The 24,796-nt window shown below is 40.4% G+C and overlaps 1 protein-coding gene across 1 annotated transcript in view; it reads right to left on the bottom strand.

Annotated features, from left to right (window-relative positions):
• Nucleotides 1–799: 799 nt before the first annotated feature.
• Nucleotides 800–24,796, bottom strand: part of kcnt1a (potassium sodium-activated channel subfamily T member 1a) — a 32,643-nt gene continuing 8,646 nt past the window's right edge. The window contains exons 10-30 of the mRNA XM_050053115.1: nt 23,263–23,443; nt 23,007–23,171; nt 22,665–22,801; nt 19,940–20,003; nt 19,669–19,777; nt 16,796–16,904; nt 15,541–15,690; nt 14,196–14,425; nt 13,856–14,072; nt 12,154–12,259; nt 11,846–12,018; nt 9,117–9,188; nt 8,785–8,919; nt 8,436–8,547; nt 8,145–8,246; nt 7,827–7,910; nt 7,578–7,722; nt 4,312–4,611; nt 4,148–4,210; nt 3,956–4,040; nt 800–1,651 (exon numbers count right to left, since the gene is read on the bottom strand). Coding sequence (XP_049909072.1) covers nt 1,534–1,651; nt 3,956–4,040; nt 4,148–4,210; nt 4,312–4,611; nt 7,578–7,722; nt 7,827–7,910; nt 8,145–8,246; nt 8,436–8,547; nt 8,785–8,919; nt 9,117–9,188; nt 11,846–12,018; nt 12,154–12,259; nt 13,856–14,072; nt 14,196–14,425; nt 15,541–15,690; nt 16,796–16,904; nt 19,669–19,777; nt 19,940–20,003; nt 22,665–22,801; nt 23,007–23,171; nt 23,263–23,443 — 2,857 coding nt within the window. The 3' untranslated portion in view covers nt 800–1,533. The remainder of the gene's footprint in view (nt 1,652–3,955; nt 4,041–4,147; nt 4,211–4,311; nt 4,612–7,577; nt 7,723–7,826; nt 7,911–8,144; nt 8,247–8,435; nt 8,548–8,784; nt 8,920–9,116; nt 9,189–11,845; nt 12,019–12,153; nt 12,260–13,855; nt 14,073–14,195; nt 14,426–15,540; nt 15,691–16,795; nt 16,905–19,668; nt 19,778–19,939; nt 20,004–22,664; nt 22,802–23,006; nt 23,172–23,262; nt 23,444–24,796) is intronic.

The following is a 24,796-nucleotide window of genomic DNA, read 5'->3' on the forward strand; positions in this document are numbered from 1 at the left end:
TTCTTCAACTCCTTTCACCCTTCGCTCTTTGCCTCTCCCTCCTGCTTTCCATTAACGTCTCCTTTTCTTTCACCAATTAGTTATGCTTTTATTTTGTTATTTTGTCATAAAGTACAGAAATGTGTTTCACAAAGGCCTCAGCTGTACACTTCAAGTGGTCTCCTGCTTTCAATTACGGCTGTTAACTGACAAATCTGCATCAAGCTCAGACTGTTGTCTTGTCCAGAAGCTGTTTACAGTCTTAATTTTTGGCTAAGATAACGGTCTTTTGGCTGTCGCTTCATATTCAGTGCACAGTCACTAAAGTGATATGGATCTTCTCATCCAAATCTTGGCAAATTCCCCAAACGATTCCTTTAATTTGCCATTTCTACGTTAAAGACATGTTGCAAATAAATTCAACAGTAACACAACAGTTCCAATATTCGTTTTTCAGAATATAGCACTTTAATGTGCAAATTAAAATCAAATGAAACTTAAGTACAAATATTTTCCACATTTAAATACGGTTGAAGTCAAAATTTCTTGTTTATGTAGCATTTTAGAAATGCATACCTTGTCCAAACAGCCACAAATTAAGTAAATTCATAAGCAAACTCTTTCACTGAGCAGTGCTGAAAGTAAAACGAGGTTTTCTCATTACTAATATAGTACAAATTAAATAAATCCTTTATGGCACAATACTGAATATATGGCACGGCCCGTTTAAAGGGTTAAACTAAGAAACTCTAGTGCAAAAACCTCATCCAACCTAAGAAATGTACTGCAGCAAAACATATAAATAACCATCACTGTTTGTACATAACTTACTAATTAAGACCTCTACATCACTGAATAACTACTTCTATGGTTCAGCTACAAAAAATAAGCTTTAAAGGAAAGCTTTAATGCACATATTTTAAGTCACATAGTGTTGAAGGTTATGTTTGATTTTATGTGATTGGAATATGTTCATCTGGTTTCTATTAATGTTAAAAAGTCAAGAAAAGACTAAGTTGCCAACCTCTGCATCCCAAAATCTCTAATGTCACTGTTCAATTTGCCACAACCCAAAAGAGCAGAAACAAAATATACAATCCACTCTGAAACTCAGGAAGTTTCAATGACTGTGGAAATCATTAATGGTCGTCCTGTGATCAAAGTCCTTTTGTTTGATGAATCTCTCTAACTCAGTCTAATCAAGGGCAAAGCTGCAGGTGTGTTGGACCTGATCCAAATCCTTTCAGTCCGCTGACATCGTTTGTTTACAAGCTTGTCCCTGACTGCTCATCTTGAGAGAGCTTTTACAACAAAATGAACGCACTATTCTTACAAACAAAATGTCTGTGGCAGGAGGATGGAAATGTCATAGATGACGTCAAATGTCACCTGCCAAACAGTAGGCACTCATATAATACAGTAGTAGACTGCAGTGCTGGAACATTGTAGCACAAATTGTCTTCTTTCAGACTGGACTTGCGTGGACGCAACCAGACCCCCGTGAAAGCTGAAGGGGGTGATTATCAAGAAGTGTAGGTGAAGGTCAGCATGGTATCAGAGCTGGGTGTCCTCTCTGGTGTCTATGCTGGACTCGTGTCTCTCTCTCAGGCTGCTTCTGTGGACAGGAGGCTCCTCTGGGACGTGAGCCAGAGGGTCCGGACGAATCAAGTACCTGACAAAGAGAGGGCAAGAGGGCAGATTATGAAATGAGATAAGCATGTGCGTCAGTCGCAAAGAGATGCCCCATGGGAGCTCAGCATTCGGGGCGCTTTCCTAAACCGATCCATACCCACTAACCCTTTAGTACAGGAGTCACACTCTCAGCCATGAAGAAAGAACAGGAGCTCAATAAACAAGTAAACTGTGTGATGCACTCTCTGCTCTCTGTCATGAACAGGAAACAGCTGTTGCTATGGATACTGCTAGGTGCCTTGCTTGCTCAGCTGTTGTGTTAAAAATTCATGTTTCCCTATAATTGTATATTATTTCCAAAATGATATGCTACAAACCCGGCAGCATTTGTTCTTTTGTGAAGCAGTATTACAGTAAGTGATTTAGCAGACCAAGCTGTAAACACTGACAAATATCACCTCAAGTTCTCATGCTGAATGTGTTTCAAATGACTGCTTACTTACACATCCAGAAGACACGGAGCAACATTACTATCACTTGATACATGTATGTTCACTCTGTTTTTGGCTCTGTTTTGGTCTCTACCAACTCCTGAGGGAAATATGTGGCTCTTCAGCAACTAAATGCTTCACAGTGTTCAGCAGCTAGTTGCTAACTTTTTAGCTGTCTGCTGTTTGTTGCTTGGCAGGTAGTGTATAGTGTTTTTTTTTTTGGTTAAAACATGTGCCTGTTGCTGCCCGATAAAAGGTTCAGGTGTAAAGCAAAACAGCAAAATTGCAGCCTGTAAAACCAAAAGAGTCAGGTGATAATTCACTGTGGGATTGTCAGTGGCAAAATAAAGCCAACGCTAAGTGCCAAAAACTGCAATTTCTTGAATGGCCACTTGAGGCTGGCTTCAAAAGCGAGTCAATCCTCATAGAAATAACTTTAATTTAATTTTTTTAAATTTAATTTTATATACTTTATTAATCCCCGAGGGGAAATTCAATTTTTCACTCTGTTTGTCAATTACACACAGGTCGGAACACACACATGCACAAACTGGACCTATACATGCACTAAGTGGAGAGATGTCAGAGTGGGCTGCCCATGACAGGCGCTCTGAGCGGTTGGGGGGTTCGGTGCCTTGCTCAGGGGCACCTCGGCAGTGCCCAGGAGGTGAACTGGCACCTCTCCAGCTACCAGTCCACGCTCCATATTTTGGTCCGGACGGGGACTTGAACAGGCGACCCTCCGGTTCCCAACCCAAGTCCCTATGGACTGAGCTACTGCAAGTAAACATTCTTATTGCCTGGTACAAAAAAACGGGGCTAATCCCCCCTTTCATGACAACTGTATAGAGGGTGAATTTTTAAATAACTCACCCGTTTAAATTTTATTAAGGCTTAAAGTTACGTGTAATTAAGGGCAAGGGCGCTTTGATTGACAGGCTGTCTGCGAGGCGTAACCAGTCTGTGAGTCAGGGCCATCCATCGCTCCTCCACAGTGCCACCCTCTCATCCAAATATGGCCGTGTCTGGCTCCAAAAATCCAAGACGGGAATGGGTGACGTCTAAATGGCTACATCCATAATGTTTTTACAGTCTATGGTTTGTCACGACATGCAATTCCATTCAAATAGTGATTTCATCTATTGATAATACAGAAATACTGATGACTGCAGCTTTAAAAGTATACTATGCAGGATTATCAGTTTGTAAACACACTCGCTAGCTAAAGTGATAGTTAAAGCAAACCCTAGATTCACTCTTATTTCTCCTCACTATATTTTTGTTTTTCAGCGCTGTGTCCCATGGATGATTGCCGCTTATTGTCTGGCACCTGGTCGCTACCTTTTTGTAAAGCCCTGACCTCACCTGAGCGCCATGGGGGTACATGCCGATAAACGTCTTACAGAATGTAAGAAGAAAATAAGGAAATACTGACAAATGGCAGAGTCTCTGCAAAAACTTGCACTTCTTGTGGGTCATAAGCAATGACTGAGAAGGATTACTCGTGTATAAGTCTATACATTGTTCGTTTAAGGAAAGTCCTGCATAGTATATCTTAAGTAAAGTACTATAAGATAACGGGTAAGAGGAATAGTGAAAATTGAAAATGCAATGTTTATTTTTTCTGTCTGTGAAAAAAACTGTGAAAGCAAACTGTTTTGCTTTCATTATCACCTGGATTAATTTCTGAGAAAAATGGACACAACAATACAAAACACCCACAAATTAGACAGCTTTGACAAAGCTGAGAAATAAACAATAGCAGTGGTGACTCAAATTTCACCAGATTACCATTTGTACCAAACACACAAACCCACACGCACAAGGTGCGCACATAAAGGAGTATTGCTTACACAACGTCATTGAGCTCCAGCCTGGTGTCAGGAGAAGGGTTAATCAGGACGTAGGACAGGGTGTTCTGGTGATCATTCTGCTCATCTGAAACCAAAACATCATCTCAATCAGCAGACTGGAAAAATCGCATCTGCACAACAGTGTTACGATCTAATTTCTACCTGCAATAGGATTGTGATTAAAATATTCACCTTGTAGATATCCCAGATTGACTCTGTTCATGACGTCGCTGGCTGTCAGGTTAGTGAGGTCTTCTACACACAACAGTTAGACAGGAAACAGACAAACTTTTAAGTAGCAGATGACATGCAAGTTTGGGAAAGCTCTGAGCAGTTTGACTTGAGAACTTCCTCACCATATCCCGAGGTGGGGAGGCCCAGATGCCTCATGCGGTTGCGGACCAGCTCAGACAGCTCTTCCCTCTCAGAGCGTCGGTAGAGGTTGAGGCGCTGCTGAGCGATACGCTGAGCGTGGTCCTTGCTCGAGTCCCGGTTCACTCCCTGCCATCTCACGCTTTTCTTACTCAGACGCCTTGCCCACTGCATGCTCTTCTTCCTCAGCAGGGGGTGGTCTGATTGGTCATTGCTGCGAGACTCGCCCTCTTTGTCCTTGGTGTCCTCGCAGTCGTCAACACTGACTGACACCTGCGACTGGGGTGGGAGGACAGGAAGTTACCTTTATGGCCAGGATGTTTGAATATAAGTCCTGATAAATGACATTTTTTAGCCACACTGGTGGAGTAGTTCTAGGGATGACGGTGTCGGTCAGTCATCACTTTGGTCCAGGCTGAAATATTTATCAACCATTGAATAGACTGCTGAGAATTTTGGGTGGATATTTATGGTTTACTGTCATTCCAAACTGACTGTCTTCACTCGACTGGAAAACAGCGTGTCCTTCCCTTACATACAGCTGGTGACAAACACAATGTAAATAATTATTGCTCTATCTCCAAATTGTGTTGTCTAAAATATCAGAATCCTTGCTCGATAATCAGCTCAGGTCATATCCCTCTTTGTTTTCTGTTCTCCATATCTGCACCTGCCCCAGATTACATAATGTCTAAGGGGCCGTTCAGATGTAGTGTCTTTTGCGCGCACAGATCCATTAGATTCAATGTAGACGCGCGTCAAACGCGCTCACAATCCAAAGCGACGCCGTAGCGGCGTGCATTCGGTGCGACGCGCCTGTTTTTTCGTGCGCGTCCGCGGCGCACAGAGATGGAAAAATTTCAACTTTTTTGAATGCAGCAAGCGCACTGCATGTCATGTGATAAGAATTAACCAATCAGCTCCACGGACCTGCTTCTTCCTTTCCGTCCAACGGACTTGTGAAAGGCAGCAAGAAATGGAGGAGTGACTGATCATTCTTGTCCAGGGATACCCAGAGTTATATGACCTGTCTTCGTCGTACTACTTTGACTCCAACAGAAGGAACAATGCCTGGAGAATTATCAGCTCGGAGCTTGGGATAACTGGTGAGCATGATGATACGCTTTTTTTTTTACTTCCCCTGTTAAGTGACAGGCGGTTTTGGTTGCTTAGTAACGGCAGGCGAGACAGTAGCGGAACCTCTGAAGCGCCTTGGATAAAAGGATGGAAACGGCACAGTTGGCATTTCCACGCGCTTTTAGATGCTACATCTGAACGGGGCCTTATGCTGATCTGTTTATGGACTTGTCTAAAGCATCTATACTGTTGACCATACATCACTTTTAAGGCAACTCTTCTGTCTTGGTTTTGATTCTGTCAGTTCCCTATGGTTTGATAGTACATCTTTAAATGATTACAATGTGTAAATATGGGTGATGTCCATTCTGAATTTAAAAATATTACTAAAGGTGTTCCGCAAGGTTTAGTGTTGGGTCCAATATTATTCTTGATTTACATAAATGAAACTGTCCTCTCTTCTGAATCTGGTAAATTTCATCTTTATGCAGATGACACCAGTTTTATATTTTTCTGCAACGTCAATCAGCCATTGAATGTCCAACTCCAACAATATAACCATAAGAGTACTAAACTCAAACAAAACTAAATGGATGCTGGTCACCAAGGCTACTCATACTGAACCTTTTGACAATCATTCGGCAAACAGCATATCTATAGAGAGAGTGGCACAGTATAAATACCTTAGTATCTGGTTGGATAATAATTTTAACTTTAAGCATCATATGAACACTCTGATTAATAAGTTGAGAACAACTCTTGGTTTTCTGTATAGATAGAAAAATTGCTTCCTTATTCACCGTAGAAAAACAATTGTAGAATCAACATTGTTATCTATTTGCATTATCGGGATGTTATAAATACTGGAAAGCCGCCACCTTTACATTAGAACTCACTGGATGCTATCTACCACTTAACTCTAAGGTTCATAACTGCTGATCCTTACAGCGCCTCCCACTGCCATCTTTTCTATTAAAAGGTTGACTAGCCACATTTGGCTATAAGGTGGACCAGCATTGGTTTTTGTTTATTTATAAAACTACAGATGCTTCCACCCTATTTTTCATCCCTTTCAACTCTGTTCTCACATGATCTTGGTACTTGCTCACAGAATAGGGTGTTGCTCCATCTTCCGTTAATCAAAACTGAACCTGGAAAAATGTAATTTTCTTACAGTGCACCTTATATGTGGAAGAATCTGCAAAAGACCTTAAATTTTGACTCTCTGCTGCCACTATGACTGTTCAAATGCCTAATTTCAGATCTTGTTTTAAGTGATTGTATATGCTATTAACCACATATCTACTCCGTATCCTGTGTTTAAGGTTTTCGCCATTATTGTTTTTATTGTTTGTTGTTTTGTATGATTGTATTTTCATTTTAACTGGTTGCGTCTGTTTATTTCAACTTATTTTAGATTTGCTTACTTTTTTATGTCTTTGTCCATGCTCAGCATCATTGAAAATGAGGGTCTCCCTCAATTAATCCCCCGAGTCTTATGTAAAGGTTTGAATGAATGGTCCCCAGGGGCTAATGTCTGCTGACTTCGGACACCCCCTGACATTTTATCTAGCGCCACCAGCAGATCAAAGTTTTCAATTAATCTGTAAATCATTTCAGCAACTACTAAATTGGAATTTATTGAGAGGATAGTCCCTTGAGATGTAGCATCTCATTTTCAAGGGGGTCCTCAGACACAAATACAGAACGAAAACATACAGACAAAACGGCATTACATAACAAACATACACTACAAATGCACAGATACAGACATCTTGCTCACCATCTCCCACCCACACCCCCTGCCCTCAGCTGTTGCACAAGAAAATTAGAATTGGATACCATGACCACTAATAGTTACATAGCAGTTTTCAGTATGACATTTTAAAAACATGAACAGGTTGTTTTGAGATATGAAGATAAGGAAGTCCTGAAGCAGCAGAAAGAGGTAAGAGATCTAAAGAAAAGAGGAAGATTATTCCAGTCAGATGGAGCTTTGTATTGGAATGACCTAAATGGTTTGGCACAAACATTGACACAGAGATTCATGCCTCCCAGAGGATTAATCTTAATGACCTTAGTGATCTCTGACCTTTCCCCTGCGCCACAAGTCAAGTTATTTGTAATAAACATGTTCCTGCAATTCAGGATTGATGATGCAATTTATAGATTCATTGCAGAGTGTTCACCTCAGAAGTCGAAAATATGTGGGATTCTGTCCGATAGATCCCGATAGGAATTTCGGCACTGGAGGAGCAGAGTTTCTGGAACAGTCTGCCATAAGTACTAATCCACAGATCTTCCTCTGTTACTTTCATCTGGAATAAGAGATAAATAGTTATACTATTAGCTATATAAATTGGAGTATGGCACTGTATTGGATTTTTCTTTACTTATAGATTTTTTTTTCGATCTAACTCACAGCACAGAGGTACCCTGATCCTGGAGTGGTGTCCAGCCCCAGCAGCAGCCTCGCAATAAGGATCATGTAATCCTTCACAAAAGACTGAATCACAGAAAAACAGCTTTATAACTTTATAACGAAACAACAGTCACAAAGAAACTTAGGTCAGTTTTCTATCAAAGAGTGAACACAAGAGGGCACTTTTGCTTTATGCTGGTGATGCTGCTCTGTTCCTCAGGTGACACTGTTTTTGCTGCTGCTGTAAGACACATTCATTTCTTTCACCTGGCATTGAAAAGAATTATTTGAGGTGCTTAGCTGTAGGTGTGTACCAACCTGATACAGCAGGGTGTCCAGCATGCTGATACTGAACACTCTCCCCGCAGCGAAGGGTAGGCGAAACATGAAGGCCAAGTTGGAACCTTTATCACGCTCTTTCTGTGGGGGAGAGCCAAGAAACGCAACAAAACACAGCAATGATCAACATTAAAGATCTGTCTCTCTTCTGATAGTGTAGGAAATAACAGTGTGAGGACTGGCTACAGAAAAAAATCCTGTCTTCTGCAACAATTCATGTTCATAATTCATACTACAAAATTCACTGTAAGCCCTCTTGTTACAGGTTACCTTCTCCAGCTTGGAGAGGGCCAGTGAATAGCAGTCCTTTGCTCTGAACTGCATGAATCTCATGTTGGATGGATGAGTAAGCTCTGTGATGATGCTGAGACTGGGAAACAACCTGGAACGAGAGAAAAGCGTGTTATCAAAAAAACAAAAACAAAAAAAAAAAACAGAGTCACAGGATAAGACTAAACATCACGATTTATTACCAAACTTTTAAAATCATATCAACAACACCGCTGTCACCCAAACATGATTTCCGACGCTGGTTCAGATACACGCAGTGATGTTATAAATCAAAGACCATGACATGAATCACATTAGATAAATATTACGGTAAAAGCTCATCAGTTACCTGAACATCGTCTGTACGTTTACAATAGTCTTGGCATCAGCCATGTAGTCCTCCTCTGCACTCATTGTACTCTCTTTATCCACAACAACCAAATTATCTGCGTAGATAATGCCACACTGCAGCAGGCTGTCCAGACTGAAAAACACACACGTAGACACAAAAACAACAATGAGCAGAACAAAAGCAGACACCAATTTGTCTGGAACATGCTGCACATTCAATTAAATCTCAGAGACAAACTCTACAATCTCTACAATATATTTTAATGAAAAGATAAATGAAATATATAATACAATTAGAATGGAAAGCAGGAGGTTATTTGACAGTCTTACTTGTCTATGGTCCCAGCCATGTAGTAGACCATAGGAAAACAGCAGATGGCCTCCAGAAAGTGATTATCTGGCCTGCAGGAAACATTTGATATATGATAGAGAAAGTGAGTTTCATTTGGCTTTCTACTGTCCTTTTGACTCCAAACCACACAATACATTCCTTAGTACGATGATGCAAAAGACTGTAACTTTTATTCAGATTGATGTTTTCCTATTGGTTTTGTATACGTGTAACTGAATGATGAGTTCTTTCATTTTTGATGTTTGACCAAAAACTGACAAATATTTGGCAAGACAGGAAAACTAATCAATTACTCAACCCGTGTTATGTTGATATTGTGGAAAAAACATTTTACTCACATGCCTCCACAGTGAACAAAGAATCCAACAAACAAACAAACAAAGAAGATTCTTGATGAATTGAAGTCATGGGGTCCATGATTAATAACAGCAAAACTATACAAAACGTCCACTGTAAAACTCACATAACTCATTTAGTATAATCCATGTCTCCAGCAGCTCCTGTGTTCAGCGAGGCAAAATTAGTGTTTTTGTCAGTGGAGTCTGGCTTAGAGAAGTTTTACTTTTAGTTCAGTTCCCCTTCAGAGAGCGCTGTCTATTTGGGAAGTACTGAGTATTCTATTGGATAAATGAGACTCGGATTATACTGCACAAGTTGTGTGAGAGTTTGTAAATAGTAGGGGTGGCAATTTCCAGAAGCCTCACGATACATTATTTTTTTTTAAAGATTATTTTTTTGGGCTTTTTGCCTTTATTATACAGGACAGTGTGAAATGGGGAGACAGAGAGAGTGGTGGGACGACATGCAGCAAAGGGTTGCAAGCCGGAGTCGAACTCGCGAACGCTGCAGCGAGGCATCACCTCTATACATGGGGCACCGGCACTATCCACTATGCTACCAACGCCACTCACGATACATTATTATCACGACGCTTGAAGGGACAGTGCACCGAAAAATGAAAATTCACCCATTATCAGCTCACCCATATGCCGATGAGTCCTCACAACACTTGCAGAGATCCAAGGGGAGAGGGGGTAGCAACACAACTCCACCTAATGGAGGCTTATGGCGCCCTAGATTCAAACGTCCAAAAACACATAATTGAAACCACAAAATATCTCCACACTGCTCGTCCGTAGTGATCCAAGTGTCCTGAAGCCCCGACATAAAAAGTTGTTTGGAAAAACGTCATTTGAACTCTGTTTTTAGCCTCATTGTAGCCTGTAGCTCTAACTGCCTCTCTGTGCACCGCATTCACGTGTGTTCACGTGCTTTTGCTGGTAGATAATGGGTGAATTTTCATTTTTGGGTGCACTATCCCTTTAAGTCATGATACAATATTATTGGGATTTTTAATGTTTTGCAATATGCTGAGTATTGCTTTAACATATACTGCCAAATATTTTGATTAATTACCTTTTTTCAACTACAAATTATGTCCCCAAGGGTAATCTTTATTGGCATTTGTTTTGATAAAGTTCATCCCATGTGAATCATTTTTAATGCAGCAAACTGTATCTAGTGAACTGAAAAAACAATTTATTTTAGTGTTCTTGTAGGCTACCAAAGGTTTTATTTATATTTGCGATATTAATAATTTATTTGATAAAAAAAATCGATACTTGGCTTCTGTGTATGGATAAAATATTGCCACACAAAATATCGCAATACTACGCTGTATCGATTTTTTTCCCCACGCCTCTAGTAAATGGATGTTTCAACACAGTATTGCTGTCGTTAAATGCAGACCCCTATGACTTCAATTCATTAAGAGTTTCATCTTTTTTTGGATTATTCATTCACTGTGAAGGCATGAAGGAAAAACTGTTTTCTCCACAAATTCAAGAGGTGAGTATCTGATCTACAAATGGTCATTTGGGGGCTGACGTTACCCTTAATACATATTAAATACACTGAAAACAACTTTGTATTTTCTTTAGGGATGTGAGTGTTTACTATGTGATGATATACAACAGTGAGTACAGGGGTCTCTGGAGTCTTGGTGTGTCTTCAAGCTGAGTCTGTTTGGTGCTGAACACACTCACAGAGATTTAGTTGCTTCATTACTGCCAGTCCGCCACCACCACCACCGCCCCTGACAGAACATTACTTTATGCATCTGCCCAGTCCTGCTGACTAGAGACCCAAGGCTGTTGTAAGTGCTTGAATTGCGTATCCAAGTGTGTGGGTGTTTGTATTTGTGCGTGTGCGACAGCGATAGGAGGGGAGGGAGCGAGAGCTGCATGGAGGGGGAGAGTTTATTGTTATGTGTGTGTTTCTATGAGAGTCCTGAGAGCTCGCATGTGGGGGCTGAAAAGGGACACATCAGGGCTGTCGATGAAAGCCTGCTTGGTGTTCTCCAAAGAAATCATTTTCTTCATCTTTTTCTCCCCCTTGTAGCAATATATATCATTCCGGTTCAAGGCAAAGCAAGTTGCTATGGTAACTGTCTGGAGCTACAGAGCACAGCATTTTTATTTTCTTTGTCGCTCAAAACACACCGTCACTGTGAGCAGCACCACTAACCTAACATCAGGGCTGACAATGGAGTTCCACCTCCACAGCCTTGTCCTAAGTGCTGGGCTGACGTGAGCTTTTAGCGTACATAATGTTTCCCAGCGTGAAACGGTGAAAGACAGAGTGACGGTTGAAAGAAAAAGGACAATGTGTGTGTTACGTGTGTGAGTGTGTGTTAATGAGAACTCACGGGTTATCCAGCAGCAAGACAATAGGGTTGAGTTCTTTCCTGGGTCTGTAATAAGCTCTGAGAGGCACTATGAAGTTATAAAGACCGTTCCCTGCAGTCTCAGCAGACACAATGATGAGCTTGTTTTTAAAACCATAAGCCTTTGCATCCTCGAAGCTGTTGTGCCTGCAACCCTGCATGAGGAACAAAAAACAGGTATTTTAGGTTTGCTTTTGTGATGCGAAGGACAGAGAGAGGAGGGAAGGACTGGAAGGAAAGATGGAGGCAGCAAGTAATTGAGTGACTAAGTTGGAACAGCGACTGCCCACCTGGTCCAGTCGTAGGCAGCAAAACGGGGCTTTTTCAGCCAACAGATGGCACAAGGTGGGCGAGCTCCCAATGTACGGAGAGTTAGGGGGATAACCTTTCACGTACCTGCCAAGAAATCCAAAAAGCATGAATGACACATTTCACAGAAGCAAAAAGCGTTAAGAAAAAATGGTCAGGCTTTCTTGTCGTTTCTTATTCTAACAAAAATTCACAGAATGACACAGGTGAGGAAAATACGTCTGTCTGTTGGTAATTTGGTATTTGGTATTTTTTGCTTAATTTGCATCTTGCAGGTTTAGCATTCATTAAGTGACTTTAAGTGGTTTCAAGTATTTTAAGCTAAATCAGAAATGCAACAGCTTTTATTTATTAAACTGTCTGTAGATCTAAAATCCAGTTTGACTAGTATAATACAAGGACAAAAAGTAAAAGTAATTGTTGTGCAGAAAATGGCCTTAAAACCTTGTGAAGGTTATATGACCATATGTTCAAGTAATACACATTTATAAGGAGTGTGTTAGTTACTATTGCAGTTTGCTGAGATGGAGCTAATTTTAACCACTTTACATTTGAATTTATGACCATGCATTATCATTTATAAACCTTTAAGTTGCGTGTAAAATCTTACACTACAAATTAACTACAGCTGCTTAGTTAATGTGTTAAGGTGAGTAAAAAAAACTGTATTTTCCACTGGACTGTAGTGAAGTGAAATATAGAGTAACACTCAAGCAGTGTCTTGAAATTAACTTTTTGATTTACTGGGTAAGGTGGCTGGTAGATGAAAATATCCACCAGCCAAGCATATTCTTTTGCAGCCAAAATAAACTAATTAGTTTAAGCAAAATTACTTTAATATGTTGAACAGCTCATCACCACAGTCTCAGTAACATTATGTGAATAAGTTCCCTCTGGTAAGCAGTGATGCAGTGTATATATCTAGGGCTTTTATTGTGAAAGGTAAGAATGGAAGAGGTGCAGCTCATGCGCTGCCGCTGACAATGTGGGAGGCAATAAATAATAAAAGGTTGCTGACAGCAACTGACCAGTGGCAAGTGATAGCCTAGTGGATCAACTGATGTTCTGTGCGGTAAACAGTGCCACAAAACTAGCACCAATCAGGAAGGTCAGATTGGCGGTACTGTTAAGACTTGCACGTGTGTGACAAAGACAGCACAGGCGCACCTTAGGAGCAGCAGAGCAGTGCGTCCCTTAATGACACCAAAAAAAAAAAAATGGTAGAGGCTTTAAGCAAAGTTTTTTATTACATTCATATTTTGGCAGAAACATTTACACGTCAGTGTAGCAGATAGCCTTTCGAGATTTACTTGCCTAATGGAATATCCACCCACATTTGGGCTTGGTGGGTGTTAATATCGGACCCTGCACTCAAGCAAAGTAAAAGCACATTAAATTTGTACTTAGTTACTGGTCATGGGGGCTTGCCTGCCTAGGATGCTGAATAGGTTGGGTGAAGCACTTTAGACAACCAACATTTCATAGACTAAGAAGTTGCTCGAAGTTATGTGAACAAACTATATTTAAAGTTTTCAGACACAAGAAATCAAACTTCTGCCTGAGTAATATTTAACATCTGTTTGGTACTTCTTCTTGAGTAGTAAATATGTATTTATTTGCACTGCCTCCTTGTGGTTAGGTTTTTAAAGTATGGGTATTTGTGTAGAAAAACAGAAACCTTACTCAGTGGATGAATGGCCTTTCTCATCTGTGAAGACAGAGTCATCTTCTGATTGGTCACTGAGGAGGTCACATGGCAGGATTGAAGAGGAGTCAGCGATCTCCTGAACTGGAGCGATGCTCGGCCGGCGGCCCCCTGTTCCGTTTACTGTGGGCGGCACCAGTTTACCACCTGAGACGTCAGGCGGACTTGAATTCTGAAGGTCTATGGCAACAGTGCCTGTAAATTATAATCACCTGAGTGTTAAATCACACATAAAGGACTAGAGTCGCCACAATCAATCCAAATTCATGGAGACCTCTTTCATTAACAAGAGAAGTTGATCACACTGTCTAGTCTCACCCATGCTGGCAATGATGCTGTGCACGGGAAGCTGTGAGGGTCCGTCATAGAGTCCCCCGGCAGGTCGGCCCTTCCTCTCCTCCTGGTTGAAGATGAAGGCAGAGTTCTCCTCCTTGGTGATGTTGATGTAGTAGCAGGTGTCTGAGGCAGCCATGATGTGGCGCGGGCCAGGGTTCAGCAGGATGCTCTTGTTTTCTTCCCTCTTTATACCGATCAGACACACGCCATACCTGTGCGTCACATACCTGCTGTTAGCATATACTTGAAGAAAATATCTGACACCATGATCTAATCATTGCATCTAAAGCCATAAAAATATGACACTTCATACTTCAGGCTTAAAGGAATTGTTTGACATTTTAGGAAATACACTTGCCGGTAGAGTTAGCTTAGTTTAGCTTAGCATTAAGACTGGAGACGGGGAAACAGCTAGCCCGGCTGTGTCAGCTACAACCACCCCTAAGGTTCACCAAGGTTTAAGTTATTTACTGTTATCAGTCAACATGTTATATGGAAGTTTGCTGCACAGCCGTCTGAAATCTCTAGTGCACTTGCTCGATGCGGTAGATCCAGGTAATTTCATGCCATTGAAATCAAGCCCCCAGGAAGCGCGCTTGGCTTTGAAGTGGCCAAACAGTGTAATTACACCTTCAAGTGATGCCCTGCAGTCCAAAGAGACTCCTTCTCATTGACTTACATGGCGAAAGAGACATCTGTAAATCAGTGGATACATTTTTTTGAGCATCACAGCCAGCTATGTCCAGTTCTCTTTATACATCCATGCTGGCAACCTCACAATTACGACAAGACTCTAGGGAGTCACTGTGTCTAGCCAAACGTTGTCTGGTATGTAACCCACCGCAAAACCACAATTTTTTTGTAGGAATTAAAAAAACACGATATATTGAGTTAATTAAACTTGAGAGGAGCTGTTAGTTGGATATTGCTCATTTCCGATAGAGCCAGCTCGCTGTTTCGGCAAGCTAAGCTAACCAAACACCTTAAGTGTTGTCTGGACAAACAAGAATTGTATTTAAAATTTGTAGCAGTGAGATGATTTTTTTTGTTTACTTGTTTGTTATGTGCGACATATTTGACATCACTTTTTAGCTGGACCAAAAAAGCACCTACAGTACAATCCAAAAGCTACTTACTTGTTCTTTTTGCATTTATGTGTTAAAAATATCGTATGAAAATAGAATGAAACAAAAAAGTAGTCGTGCACTGCGGATAAGACGATCAAACCAGACAAATGAACAGTGACTAACAACCCCTTTAAATGTCTTGGTATATTTTCAACTTGTCAGCATCTGAAGAAGATGCTTTAGCTTACATGTCAACTCACTTCTTGTGAGCATGAAAGGAGGCGTATGTAAAGCTTTTGCCATTATACTCTCCGAAGAACTTGCTGTCACACACTCGGATGTGGTAGACCTCGTTGCCGGAGCAACACCCGTACATCCTCTGCCACTGCTCTGGAGACTGTTGTCCTTCTCTGAATTAATTCAAGGAAAATACAAACATACCACTGATCAGTAAAGCTGATACTTTTAAAGTGTTAAAATACTACCATATATGCTAATATACATTCAGTCAGGATCAATCATTATTGTCATTTGCAAAACTCTCCACCCACATCCCTTCAAATCTCTGGGGTCTCCTGCCCTCACCCTGAGTCTCCTGGGTTTTCTGATGACAGCTTGACTCATGTGTCAGTCACTCAGCTTGTCTCTAATATGCCCTTTGTAATGACTTCCGGTAATTACAGTAATTGCTCAAGCAACGGGCTGTGAGAAAAGCTCACAACAACCCTGAGGTAGCAGTTGCATACATGCTTCTTAGTACTTATTAATATTTACATAAGGAGATTATAGATTGTATTTCACACTCCCTGGTTTCCTAACTCAATGTAAAAAATAAAACAGCACCCTCATTATTATCAATATCTCCTATTTCCACTTAATGTCCTTGATGAGCTGCATGCCTCTAAAATCATCTTGTGCACTCCAGGCCGCCCACACATGCAATGCAAACATACACATAAAACACACATTTGTATAGATATACTGCAGCATACACAGTCAGACAACTATAATACACATTCATGCACATTTTTTGTATTAATGTTTGCAAGTTCAAAGCCTGTTCGCCTTTGTATAATAAAAAAAACACAAAGCTTCACTTTCTAAAGAGTTGTCAGGAACACTGTAAGTGCTGTAGCCCACTGATTCCCCTTTAATGCAGTTTCTCTCTGCTATTGGCATCTGCTTTTAGAAGTGATCCCTTTGCATGCTGTGAAAAATCATTTTCCACCGGAGAGCTTTTCACACTGTTTTACAGAGAAAACATCCTAAAAAATCCATTTAGCCTGTTTGCCTGTTCTCTCTCTCTTTTTTTTTTTGCTTTAATGCACTCTCTTTACCTCCTGCGGTTTTCCACAATGAGCTGAGACTTTTGTCTTTCACCTCTCTGCACCAGTTCCATTGAAACAATGTATACATCAGCAGACATGAACATGTGAAATAATTTGAACTTTGCGATCACGCTAAGCAGAAATTGAAAAGGCCTGTGGAGGACCCTGGTTATGCAAGATGACCGACCGTCCGCGGGAGGTGTGTACAAGAAGCGTGACCAAGGTGGAGGTGGCAGGACACACACAGTTGAGAGCCAACATGGCGTACTTGAACTCCTCCTCACACACAACATGATCTGAAAAGAAAAAAAAAAGCATATCAGAAGGGCTGTCCAAAGAGTAGAAGTTCTATCTCATTTGTTACACAGAAAAGGTGCTTTATAAGTGGAGAGCAAATTTTACAGGAATAGTTTGACATTTTGGAAAATATGTTTGTTTGCTTTCTGGTCAATAGACGAAGAGATCAATACCTCTCTCTTATCTGTCTGTTAAAGAAGTATTTCACAACTGGAAAGATGGTCTTTTCATAAAACTAGGCTGTCTATGCAGGAGAAAAACACAAATATCTTTGAAATTGGTGTTACATGACCAGAGAAAAAAGAGGAAAAAGGCTGTGGCATTCACTTTTGCTCAAAAGATAGAAAACCTACAACAACCAGAATGCACTGTGTTTCACCAGACCAATAAACACTCCCAGTGGTGGGTGGCGTAATGCAAACTTGGCCGTTTTTCCACAGGAAACAACAAGACAGCCAGTTGGTAACAAAAATCCTGAAATACAGTTGAACAGTAAGCTAAAATATGTTTCTGAAAACATCTGAGGTGAGAAATAGGTAATGCAGTAACAGAATCTTGATTCACATGAGCTAAGCACTACCTTGTTCTACAGTTTGAGCTCAGTTTTAGTCTGTGTTTGAGAGAGAAAGCCAGAGAGGGGCAGGTCTCTCTCTCAATCCACTTCTATACTCTTTGTGTCCGTAGTGGCGGGCATACTAAAATGCAGAAGCACAAGATGTAGTTCAAGCAACAGCTATATAAAGCCAGCAAACATCAGACTTGGACTGAGAGATGGGCAGGGAGGTCTGGGCACAGGTTGACAGAGGGAAGCTGACCACAGTTCATTTACGCATACTACCCACATTGACATGATACAAAGCTGGAGCTAGAGCTATGCCAGGTAGCCAAAATGACCTGGCTCAGCATAGACCAAAACTCTGCACGCTGGAAGAAATTAGTTGGGCCATGTCCGACGGCCCTATTCCAGCTGCCAACACTGCCATAACTGGGCCATTGTCAAAACTGACCTAAAGCAGCATCAGCCCAAACACGGCACACCAGAAGAAATAAGTCAGGCCACATCTAGCTGCCTGACTTGGTTGAGGGTTGCCATGAATAAAGCCCCAGAATCAAGCCAAATAAACAGGTCCAAATCCAGCAGCCAACACTGCCGTCACTGGGCCATTATCAGAAACGACCAGGACCAGCACTGGCCCAAATTTGGCATGCTGGAAGAAATAAGTCGGGCCGTGTCTGGTTGCCTGACTCGGCTTAGACTCTTATCTTAAACTAGACTGTCTCTCTCTGAAATTTAAAATACACCCAACACCTCTAAACCTCATTAAATAACACATTATATCTTGCTTGTTTAATTTGACAAAAAATCTACATTTTAAAGTTGTGTGGAGTTACAGGCAGTGTTGGGCTTGTCACTCTAAAATCATTGCTTGTTACTCTTTTCAATAGTAATAATATTGCGTTACTTATTACTCCCTGTCAACTGTAATTCGTTGCATTACTTGTTATATATATTACATTTGTGTTATACCCCATAAAATGTGTTATTGCGTATCTCCCCAAAATTAAGATGTGTGCCTCTGTGTGAATGTCAGAGTAATCACCATTAAGTGTAGCTAAGGTTTCTTTTACCTGGAGGTCTTCAATTGCATGTGACCAGTATTTTCCCATGGCTCTGCCCAAAAGATGGAGTCACTCATGGAGCAACATTTCATCCATCACACATCCAATCACAAGCTTCATCACTTTTTTTTAGCCTGCAGCTGTCCACCAGTAAAATTCAATTTTTTTTTTGGTTTTGGAGTAACTGTAGTATTATTATCACTGAAATTTCATTAGTAATTACTTACACTACTCGTTACTGTAAAAAGTATTACTGCTATGTGTTTTTAAGGTTTTTCTGAAAACCACAACTTGTTGTTTAAACATTTGTTTTTAAAATTGATTAAACAAAGAATTTGAAACATATAAACTACTGAGCTTTAGAGATTTTGATTTTTGATTTTCTTAGGTTTGAACCGAGCCAGGTTAGCTGTCTCCCCCTGTTTACAGTCTATATGCTATGCTAAGCTAATTAACTCCCAGCTCTATTGCATCATATTCAATCCTTCTAACTTTTCGATAACTTAAGGGCAGCGGAACAAACTATAAACACAACGCTAATATATTATCAGCTTTTAAATTCACATAGTGTACTCAAATAGTTCAATGAGTACATTGCATACCCACTGAGGCTGAGTCCTTACTGCAGCAGCCTGGGTTCAAATCCACTTTGGTGCATGCCATCCCCTCTCTCTCCCCTGCCTTTCCTGACTATCAAATAAAGTAGTGAAATGCACAAAAAAATAATCTTTAAAAACAAACTATTTTTACACATCCAGCAAAAACAAAGCAAAATTGGTACTTATTTGAAGTCGTGTTTTCGGCCACCTGATGAATGTAAGTCCAACATTCACTCTCCTTTTAAGTGTCTCCACCAGCTCCTGAGGGAAGTATCTGGCTCTTCACCTGCTAAGTGCTCCGCTATGTTCACCAGCCAGTCGGCAACTTTGTCATTCAGCCAAAAGTGCCGCCATGAGAGCAATGAGAGTGAATAGAAAAGTGCATAGAACAAAATAGAAAACTGAAAGACGCCATAAGACTATACAGCTGAGGGGAACTGCTGGTTGCTTTAACGGACAGACATAAGAGTGGGATAGATTTTCTCATCTACCTCTCCCCTCAGAAAGCGAATAAGCGTTTCACTGCCAGTTTGGAAACTCTCACCTGCAAACTTCACATGGAACTTATTTTCCGGTTTGAGTATCTGGACATAAAGGGGACAATTTGGAGCAAAGTCCTTTACCGCCCAGGCTCTCAGGATGGTCTGATGGTCCTGAGGGAAAACAGTCAAAGATAATGCATTTTCAAAGTAATCTCCTTTTATTAATTGGTAATTCTCTTCATGACTGACAGCATTAATGACTTGAGTTTTGTAAACAACTCATAATAGGTAAAGACTTATCACAGAGAGTTCATTAACTGTTTTTCTGCTTACCGCAGCCATACGATCCACCTCGTTACGACTGCTTAGAATGAAACAAGCCTCTGCGTCGTCCATTCTGCAGCGACGAGACAAGTTGACAAACGACAAAACAAACTCAAAATGCATGAAACACAAAGGCAAATCATTCAAATACAAAACAGCAGGAAAGAATCGTAAACAAAAGAGCCAGCCAATGAAATGACCTCTGACCAGTCAGAAGACAACAACAGCAACATCCTATGATTTAATATTTAATTTAATGTCACTGGCATATAGACAAACACGCAAAGAGCAACCTGAAATGCTCTGCACTGTATATGTGCTGTAAGTGTGGAGCTGTTTTTGCATATGATTAACACAACCAGGAGAGTGCAGAATGCAAAACAAGTGTGGGAGGATTTGAAACGGTGCCAGATGCAGGATGTAAGCGCGACACACACACCCAGTCCTCTACTTCTAATTGCTCTATCACAACCCTGCCGAATGTTTACAGTGAAGTTACATAACCAATTCCATCAAAGCAATACTTTAGTGTTTGGTGTTAGGGGTTCCATACATTATGGTACAAATGCTGTGCAGGACCATTGTGTGTTTGTGACAGGGTATTCTCTTAGACTCGAGAAACTTCCTCCGAAGCCACAGACAATACGAACTGTGATGAGTAAACTGACCTCAGTGAATAAAATCACTTGGATTTTCCCTTTAAGCTTGGCTGTATCTCTGTTAAGTACTTTGAGACATGCATGTAATTAAAGCTACGAAAATAAACTTGACGTACAGATTGACAGCAGGTCTTTCAGTCCTTTCATCAGCGTTAAAATTTTCACTTTCATGACTCAAAATTATCTGAAGAATGTGAGACGGATCATGATTGCTCTCCACAGAGAAAGTGGTCCATTTAAGAGCCGAGTCTCAAAAGAAATGGGTATAGCTTGAATGAATAATTACAATGTTGTCTCAGTTTGAGGCAACACAATAGCTCTGACAAGTCTATTTACTGAGAGAGAAATGAGAGAATATTTGGGCAGCATTAAGGAAAGGAAGGACAATAGAGGTTCACATCCTACTGATGGTTTGCAGCAATTATTTTTACCTAACCTAAAATGTAAAATATAAAAGGTCTGCATCCGCTATAGACAGTTTGACCTGACACAAAGCTTAGCAGCAACTGTAGGTGCATGCTGCAAGGCTGCAGATTGAATACCAAAGGAATCAATGAATTTATTTTCCCGAAGCATCAGGAATACCAATCAATGATGCACTTCAGTAAACATCTTACACCCGATCCTCCTCCCCACAAATTATACAGACACTGTTCATTCATCAGCCCTCCAGTAGGCCTGTTTGTGATGGAGATATCAAAATTAGATGATTCCTTTCACCTTTAATTAGAGGAATTATAGCATTTAGACAGATCTGTGTGATCAGATAAGCATATCAGCAACAAGAATAAGTCGAGGCACGGCAGTGCTTTGAGCTTCAGTGAATAAATGATTCAATGCAAACTAACACACAGGGCACACTGGTACACGAGTTGACCCTATATGTAACCGATGCCATCATGGCCAGGCGGACCTTTACCATATGTTGTGATCCTGCCCTTCCATAACTCTGTATTAGATGTCTGTTTTTGAATCAGTTGTCGAGGTGGTGAGATTTCTAATCTATATATAATCAATCACTGCTCTCATTGGGATCCTCCCTGAGGCAGCTACTGCACCTAGATACAAATGAGATCTTATTTCTTGCCTGAACCTTTACTGCAAGATGTGTGATATTGCTTCAGTGGAATATCCCACCCACCTCTCACACTAGCTAGATTCAGGATGTATTGGGTTTTATGACGTTAGAAAAGTATTACCTGAGAGAAAGAGCTCCTAATTTGATCACATGTGGCTCCCCAAAAAGCTCTCACTTTGGTGTGAAGTTACATGAAGAGTAAAATGTTCTTGGAAATAACCCAATATCCTTTGAATTTGATTTTTTCCCCACTTTTCATTTTTCACTGTCAAATTTCGTAGATATTCACTGTTCTCTTTTTTTCCTTCATTTCTATTTCTTTCTGTTATTTTTTTATTCATAATTTTCTTGCCAGGGTTGTATCTGTATATGCACATGTACATGCATGTGTATGCAGATCGATGTATAGTTATGCATATATATAGATACACTCCTGGCTTCAAAAAGGGGAGGGTACATTTTCTGGAGACATTAAATGTCTATACACAATATTTGTCCAGAAGATATTGAGATATTTTTAATGAAGCATTGCGCAGGACAGAAGTCATACACCCCAGCTGTAATCAGCTGACAGCTCGCTGATTGACTCACTCTTTCTAATAAGTCACACACCAGTCACAGGCCATCCTCACAACATTTAATTATGACCACCTACTCACTGATCCCTGCTACACCAGTGCTGCCACCCTCACCACTGCTGCTGCTGGCAAAGCTTTGCCTCCACCACCCAAGCCTCTGCCTTTTTAATTTAGAGTCCTAACATGGTTCAAAGGTCAAAATGGTATTTAATGTCTTACACTGGGCCCTCTCCTGTATACCCAAGGGGGTTTTCGCATTGCGCTCCCTGTTAGCATGCTTCTTGTCTAATCTGGGGAGCCATCAGCCCCAAGCATAACTGTGTTTCCATTTGTTTCAATAAATGTTTACATCTAAAACTAGAGTGTTCCTGACTGAAGCTGGACAAGTGTAACCTTTGACCTGCTGGTGTATCACTTACTTGGCTCTAAGCAGGTCCTGGTCTTTGAGAACAGATCCTTGCAGATAGATGACCCTCTGAGACCACAGAGGGATCTGCAGCACTCTTCGCACCTGAAGGTCCATTTCAGTCGGGCACAGGATCACCACGTAATAGTCCTTGGGATTACACAACAACCACTTTAGCATCTACTGTGGAATGCATGAAGAACCATGTAGATGATGTTAATGTAGCAGTTACTGTCTTATTTGAATCACAAGTATTTTCCTTGTAAACATCCTTAGAAACACACCATGCAGACCATTATCACAAATTGTTTGAGTACTGTGGAATAAAAATGCATTACTTTGTGTTGTGTTGTACCTGCAGTCTGGGATGGGCGTAGAATTCATTGAGAAAATCCATGAGCAGATCTATCTTTAGTGAGCTGACGCACAGCACTACATGTTTCTCTGTCTGCGCTCTGTGTCGACTGTAATTCCCCCCAGACTTCTGTCTCTCCATCCACAGGTACATCAGCTCCTCAAACTGACACACACACACACACACACACAAGCTGATTCCAACTACAACTCACAACATTCGAAAGTTAGCAGAGATTATTTCAGCAGCTTCCTACCTGCAGAGGCAGCACAACCAGAGCCACACAGATCATGATGACCACCAGTAGCTGTGAGGGCCATATGCGGGGAGTGACGTCTCCAAAGCCCACGGTGGAGAACGTGACGATGCAGAAGTAGAAGGAATTGAAGAGGGAGAGGTTTTTGCCTGCTCGCTCTAGGTGCTGGATTCCACATGTGCTGTGTAGAGCAGATCAGATAAACCATGTATGCAAACAAACACAGTGCCAGCATTTATGACCATCATGAACCATTCACATAAAGCAGTAACAGGCTATCTCATGAGTCAAAAGTAAAATGGAATATTTCAATAATTTAATTGTTTATAATTAAATTAAACAATTTATACTTAACTTCCAGTCAGTTGGTAAAAAATGAAATGATTACTTGAAAAAGTAAATTAAATCTTGGTTCCTTTTTGTTATTTGTATCTTTTGCTAGTTTATTTTATTCTCAGCTCTAATTTTCCTGTTTTTGGATTGCACTTATTCCCTTTAAATTCCTCTAAATTTCCTTTTATTCTACTGATAAATTCTCAAAAGTTTCCTAAAAAGAACTATGTAATTTATGCAGGGAAATTAAAGACAGTGTTCTGAGATTGTCATATCAGTACGTTCATTTTGTTGTGTTGGGTTTATCATTGAGTTTTTTAGAGGAATTTCCTTTAAAGAGCCCTTCCTTTTAAACCAAAATAAATTAAATAAAATAAAATAAAAAATAAATTTGCCTGAGGAAATTGTTTAGCATTTTTTCATATCCAGCTAACCTCCAGTGAACTAAACGTAAATCTCAAGCATACGCTGGCTTAGCCTTTAGAATTAATTGGAAGTGCACTGTCTCTGTTTTCTATTTAATTAGCGCCAAATTAGGCAATTCTTTCTTTCAAAGAAACTTCATTGAAATTATTAGGAATTTATGGACCTGAAAATTGAAGTGTCACCAACATTTCCTTATTTCATTACCAGTTTTTCTTGTTGCTTTTATGTAGGGACAGCGAATCAGCCAAGGCTCCGATACGATACGATACGATACGATACGATACGATACAGTACAGTACAGTACGGTACGGTACGATACTCTATGCTAGGATATTATCGCAATACTTAAGCCGCAACACAATATTATTGCGGTTGTAAAAAATTGTGATATACTGAAAATTTCAATAAACTATATTATTATATATTGTGATTTGTTACCTTTCTTATCGTGCATTATGTCCTCAAAGGAATAATCTATTTTATCTGTTTTTTATAAAGTTTTCAGTCTGGTCATCTCACTTCAGTCATTTTAATTGCAACAAAATGTGTAGTGGACTGAAACAGCAATAGTATGTTGTTCTAGTAGGCTACCAAAAGTTACATTTGGATTTGCAATATTAATAATTTATGATATAAAAAAAAATGTTGGTGTCTGTGTATTGACACAATTTTGCCATGCAAAATATTGCGGTACTATGCTGTATCAATTTTTTCCACCACCCCTACTTTCATGACGCTGCGACTGGCTAGTCACTATCTGGGCAAGTTATACACT

This window comes from Epinephelus moara, chromosome 9 (genome assembly GCF_006386435.1).
Source record: "Epinephelus moara isolate mb chromosome 9, YSFRI_EMoa_1.0, whole genome shotgun sequence".
Taxonomy (NCBI): domain Eukaryota; kingdom Metazoa; phylum Chordata; class Actinopteri; order Perciformes; family Serranidae; genus Epinephelus; species Epinephelus moara.